The sequence below is a fragment of the Drosophila willistoni genome, unplaced genomic scaffold (genome assembly GCF_018902025.1).
Source record: "Drosophila willistoni isolate 14030-0811.24 unplaced genomic scaffold, UCI_dwil_1.1 Seg169, whole genome shotgun sequence".
In the NCBI taxonomy this organism is placed as follows: Eukaryota; Metazoa; Arthropoda; class Insecta; order Diptera; family Drosophilidae; genus Drosophila; species Drosophila willistoni.
The window spans coordinates 6,341,496-6,347,581 of NW_025814128.1; the positions used below are offsets into that span (position 1 = coordinate 6,341,496).

General features: G+C 44.1%; 2 protein-coding genes across 2 annotated transcripts; both read left to right on the top strand.

Moving 5' to 3' along the window:
- The first annotated feature begins 349 nt into the window (after nucleotides 1-349).
- Nucleotides 350-3,846, top strand: LOC124460954. Its single transcript, XM_047012541.1, has 4 exons — nucleotides 350-661; nucleotides 1,321-2,370; nucleotides 2,436-3,293; nucleotides 3,481-3,846. The coding sequence occupies exons 1-4, from the start codon at nucleotides 350-352 to the stop codon at nucleotides 3,844-3,846; spliced, it is 2,586 nt and encodes an 861-aa protein (XP_046868497.1).
- Nucleotides 3,847-3,911: 65 nt separating this feature from the next.
- LOC124460955 lies at nucleotides 3,912-4,895 on the top strand. The gene has a single exon (XM_047012542.1). It carries the CDS (start codon nucleotides 3,912-3,914, stop codon nucleotides 4,893-4,895), a length of 984 nt encoding a protein of 327 aa, XP_046868498.1.
- The last annotated feature ends 1,191 nt before the right edge of the window (nucleotides 4,896-6,086 follow it).

A 6,086-nucleotide genomic window follows, 5' to 3' on the forward strand; every position in this document is an offset into this window, starting at 1 on the left:
AACAACAACAACAACTCTTTGAACAGTTAGCTGCAAACCAGAGCAGTTCAAACTTGTCGATGCCCGCTCGCAATGAGATGGCTGCTTCGGGTTCGACTTCGGGAAACAACACGACGGCATTCGTTCATGGCGGAGAATTGCCAAAAATTCAAATAAAACGGTTCGCTGGACTCTACACAGAGTGGCCATCACTTAACTTCATCACTTAAAAACACTGCTCGTCGATGATGCTGCCAACTTGGTGCGGCACCTGGCGATAACTGACACGGCTTACAACACTGCTTGGGAACGCTTAAAGGAAAGATACAATAGGCCACGCCATATTGTGAACTCATTTTTGGAGGAATTTATGGGTCTACCAACGACAAACAAAATTGATGTGTCCATCTTACGCAAGGTATCAGATGGCACAAATGAGATTGTTCGCGGTCTGGATGCGATCAATCAAACAGGACGGGACTGCTGGATACAATATCTGGTATTGGAAAAGCTTGACGCTGATACACGGCGCAGGTGGATTGAGCGCAGCATGGGCAACGAGGCGCCCACACTGGAGGAATTCTTCAAGTTCTTAGATGATCGTTGTGAGGAATTAGAGCTCAGCAAACGGGAGATTACGTTTGGAGGCAAAACGCCGGCGCAAATCACACACACAAAACAGGTCACACATTCGATGGTTGCAGTTCAAGCTGGCAGCTGCACCAAATGTCAGGCGACGGATCATAAGTTGTATGCCTGTCAACAATTCATGGATTTAACACTTGCAGAATGTTCATCAGGGAAAAGGCTTTATTTTATAATTGCCTGAAATCAGGGCATATGGTCAAAAACTGTCCATCATCATTTTCATGCAAATATTGTAAAGGTAAGCACCATTCTCTGATCCATGATCCAGGTAACTTAGTGGCTTTAAGGAACTTGCAACAAGAAAAAAGGGAGAATCAGCGTAGTCCAAACGCTTCTCATCACGATTTGTCTACAACAAGTCTAGTGGCTCACAATGGGAGTGCACCAGCAACGGTTTGATCACAAAGCTCTGCGAAATTGAAAACAGGAAAAGGTTTAAATCGAAGCATATTGCCTACTGCAACGGTTTATGTTCAAAAGGTAAATGGAGACTACATTACATGTCGTATCTTGCTAGATACTGGGTCGGAGCTTTCATATGTATCAGAACGATGCATACAAGCACTTGGATTGCCACGGTCGGCATCATCCATTTTGGTCACAGGATTCTCTTCGGTTCAGGCTGACACCACAAGGGGAAGCAGCACGCTTCAGATAAAGTCAAGGTATTCAAACAATCACTTAACGGTACAGGCTCATGTTCTTGGCAAAATCACATCAACACTGGAAAGGCAAAACATTGACGCATCGGCACTTGATGTCTTTAGCGATCTTCAACTCGCTGACTCGGTATTCACCACAAGCGCTCCAATTGACGTTCTTTTGGGCGGTGAACACGTTTGGTCTACAATCACAGGGAAAAAGTTGTACGACAATACGGGCAAACTCATTGCAATATCATCGATTTTCGGATGGGTCATCAGCTCTAGAACGATGCCCGAAGCTAACAACGCTTTCGCTTTGACATCATACATTGATGTTAACGCTTCGCTCCAGAGGTTTTGGGAGCTAGAGGACATCAGTTCCACAACCAAATTGGAACCTGATGATGAGCAGGTGGAGAAACACTTTCTCGCTACGCACACTCGAGATGAAAAGGGGAAGTACATCGTGGAACTTCCATTGAAGGTCGCTAATCCTGAATTTGGGGATACTCTACAAGGAGCTCTTAATCTTTTCCAATCGGTGGAACGACGTTTACAACAAGATGCAAATCTAAGAGCAAAATATGTCAACTTTATGAGGGAATACTTCGATTTGGGGCATATGCGCGAACTGCCACCAGATGAAGTCAATAATGACCAACGGTTTTATCTACCACATTACCCGGTTTTGGGTCGGAAACTGAGAGTAGTTTTCGACGGATCATTTTGCGACACCAAAGGCAAATCACTAAACGATTATCTCTTTACAGGGCCTAGCATTCAACGCGATCTCTTTGCTGTCTGCTTGCGCTTTCGGATGTATAAATTTGTATTCTCAGCCGACATAGTCAAGATGTTTCGGCAGATTTGGGTGAACAACAAACACCGCAACTGCCAGAGAATTGTCTGGAGAAAAAGGCCATCGGATCCAATCAAACACTATCAACTATGCACCGTCATTTATGGCACCTCATGTGCACCATTCCTGGCTGTTAGGGTATTAGAGCAACTGGCTACTGATCATCAGCAGGAATTCCCGAATGCTGAAAAATCTTACAAGAGGATTTTGATGTCGACGATGTGCTCACTGGGTCAAACAGTGAGGAGGAACTGATACAAAATCGAAAGGAACTTATTCAACTTATGTCCTGTGCTAATTTTGAGCTTGGGAAATGGGTATCAAACACACCTCGCATACCAACAGAAGGAACTGATTCTACACAATCATCTCCAGTGAAGGTTCTTGGACTTTACTGGCAACCTGGTCTTGATACACTGTCTTATAATGTTGGTCTAAAAGGAAATGTCGATTGTACAAAACGACAAGTTTTATCGGATGTCTCACGGATCTTTGATCCACTTGGGCTTTTGGCACCAATTGTGGTCCAATTCAAAATACTCTTTCAACAATTATGGCTTCTCGATTTGGGATGGGATGACAAACTCCCTAAGCAACTAGCGGACAATTGGCTCAAGTGGCGAGCAGATTTGGATATGCTACTACACATTCAAATACCCCGGTTGGTTGTCAACGACACCGACAACATTGAATTGCATGGATTCTCCGATGCATCGACGAAGGCATACGCTGCTGTAGTGTACAGCAGAGTAATCAACAAGGATGGCTCGATTTCTACATCGATTATGGCTGCGAAGTCTAGGGTGGCTCCGCTAAAGCAGCAATCTCTGCCCCGCCTAGAGCTTTGCGCGGCACTGCTCCTAAGTCAACTCATACGTTCGATAAAGGCGGCACTTCGACATCAAAAGGTCACGGTTTTTGCATGGTGCGATTCCACAATCGTACTCTATTGGCTATCATACGCACCCTCTCGACTAAAGACATTTGTTGGGAACAGAACTTCGGAAATTCTGGACACCATTCCAAGGCACTATTGGCGTCATGTGGACTCCAAATCAAATCCAGCTGATTGCGCATCCAGAGGTCTCATGGCTGCAGACCTAAAGAACTTTCAGTTATGGTGGAATGAACCGTCATGGATACGTGACGCGGATCAGTTTATGGTAAGGTTAAACTCACAAGTCTGTTTGAATATTTCAGAAAAGAACATAGAAAAGGAAGTCAAATCCAATTGTCTGACTGCATTAGTAGAGGCAACTCCTGATCATCCACTTGATCATCTTGTTCAACGAGTATCTTCATGGTTGACGCTCGTTCACACGGTTCCTACGCTTTCTACGGCGCACTAAGGGTCCATTTGGGGACAAGGGCTCAAACTGTCTTACGTTTGAGGAAATCACCGCGGCACGCATTGTATACTTGCGCCACGCGCAAACCTGCTTTCAGGATGATTATCAATTGCTACTCGCAAATAAACCATTGCGAAGTCGATCTCAGCTGACTAAACTCTCGCCAATGATCGACAAGGACGGACTACTCAGGGTTGGAGGACGCTTGCACCACTCGCAATTGTCCACAGAGGCGAAACATCCAGTTTTGCTACCGAAATCTCATTGCATCACCAAGCTGATACTTGAGTCAACCTGCACCCTGGTGTCTCTTCACTTTTTGTTATGGTACCTCAAAGATTCTGGATATTTGGCGCAAGGAACTTGATAAGGAAAGTCACACACGACTGTTTGGCTTGTTTTCGACAACGGCATCATACATCACAACAAAGGATGGCTGATCTACCCAGCATTCGTGTCACTCAGGCACTTCCATTTGTAAACACTGGATGTGACTATGCTGGTCCAATCCTTCTTAAGGATGGAAAGGGGCGCAAACCGCGCATTGGTAAGGGCTACATATGCCTATTTGTTTGTCTGGTCACATCGGCAATTCATCTGGAACTTGTAACGGACTTGAGCACCGACTCATTCTTGGCCGCGCTAAGACGTTTCGTCTCTTTGCGTGGCAAGTGCAACAAAATCTATAGCGACAACGGAACGAACTTCATTGGAGCTAAACGCTCTTTTGATGAAATGCAGAAGCTGCTGGCATCTCAACCACACATCGAAAAGGTTAGGAACACTCTGGCGAATGATGGCATTCAATGGGTATTCATTCCACCACATGCTCCTCATTGGGGAGGAAAATGGGAATCTGCAGTCAGAAGCGTAAAGCTGCATAGTCGCCGAGTCATTGGGAAATCTACTCTCACCTACGAGCAGATGCGAACTCTACTTGCACAAGTCAGTGCAGTCGTCAACTCACGACCCTTGTGCTACAACTCGGACACAGATGCCAATTATTTGTCGCCAGCACATTTCTTGATCGGCAGGCCTTTCACAACCATACCAGAGGCAGACTTAGGCCACATCCCCGTGGGCCGACTTGGGTACTGGCAAAGTATCCAATCTATGTTGCAAGGCTTCTGGAAGCAATGGCACCAGGAGTATCTTACCACATTGCAACAGCGTCCAAAGTGGACCACTACAACACCAAATATAGCAGTCGGAGATGTGGTGCTTGTAAAGGAATCGAACACCCCACCAGCTCACTGGCATCTGGCGCTGGTTCTCGAAGCCTACCCAGGCAAGGATCAATTGGTTCGAGCGGTCAGACTCAAGACCTCTTCGGGAGAATTAACTCGGCCAATCACAAAGGTTGCGGTATTGCCCCGTTCGGAAACTGTGTTTCAGGGCGGGCCGGGATGTTCATGAACGGATTGCGTTTATCGATAAGTCATATGTAGCTATAAGAATCGACACATACATAAGCATTGTACACACACACATATTTGTGCGCTGCTGCGACAGCGCTTTTTCTCTTTTGGTTTAGTAATAAATTGGCACTCAACTGATTCAGTAGCAAAGAAATACAAAGGGAAATTATCCAACTTAATTTCAAGGTACAGTCCACTGCTAGACCAAATCACGCATACTATGCCAGTATACATACTAATTTTGTGACTTTAGCTTTGTTAGTTTTCGAGAAAATCAGTTTTGTTTAATTTGCGGGGCGGAAATGGGCGTGGCAAAATTTTTTAATTAGTCAATATCTGCGCGTCTATTAAGCTAACTTACATACCATAAAGACGGTAGCTTTTATAGTTTTTAAGAAAATCTGTTTTATGTAAATTCTGGGGATGGAAGGGGGCGTGGCAAAAAGATGGAACAATTATTTTCTGCTCACTTACTAAACGAGTATATTCAAAAAACAAATTTGAAGCCTCTATCTGTTATACTTTTTAAGAAAAACAGTTTTATGTAAATTCTGTGGTAGTAAGGGGGCGTGGCAGAAATTCCAATTAACTCTATACATTTACATACCACACGAGTCTACATACCAAATTTGGTGGCTCTAGCTCTTATAGTCTCCGAGATCTACGTGTTCATACAGACTGACGGACGGACGAACGGACGGACAGACGGACATGGCTAGATCGACTCGGTTGTTGATCCTGATCAAGAATATATATACTTTATGGGGTCGGAGAAGCTTCCTTCTGTCTGTTACATACATTTTGGCGACTCTAATATACCATTTCACCCCATGGGTGTATGGTATAAAAATTAGTCAAAAGTAGTGTTGTCAAACGTACACTTAAAAAATGTTTGTTGACATATGGTAAAATTTATTATCTCCGCAAATATTTCAGTGCCCCCAGATAGTGTTTGAACAGCGAATAAGACAGACAATGCATTGCAATGCCAAGGTTTCAGACGCTACACACGTAGTCTCTGGATTTTTGCTTTGATATCATCACGGATATTTGGGTGCATTCTGGAGATTACAAAATTGTGAAATGGATTTAAAACGACATTTATTAAAGTGTTTTGGGTGAAAAGGAATTAAAAAGTGTCTCTTGATTGAGATGTGTAGTAAAAATTGTCAAATAGTCATCACTTGGC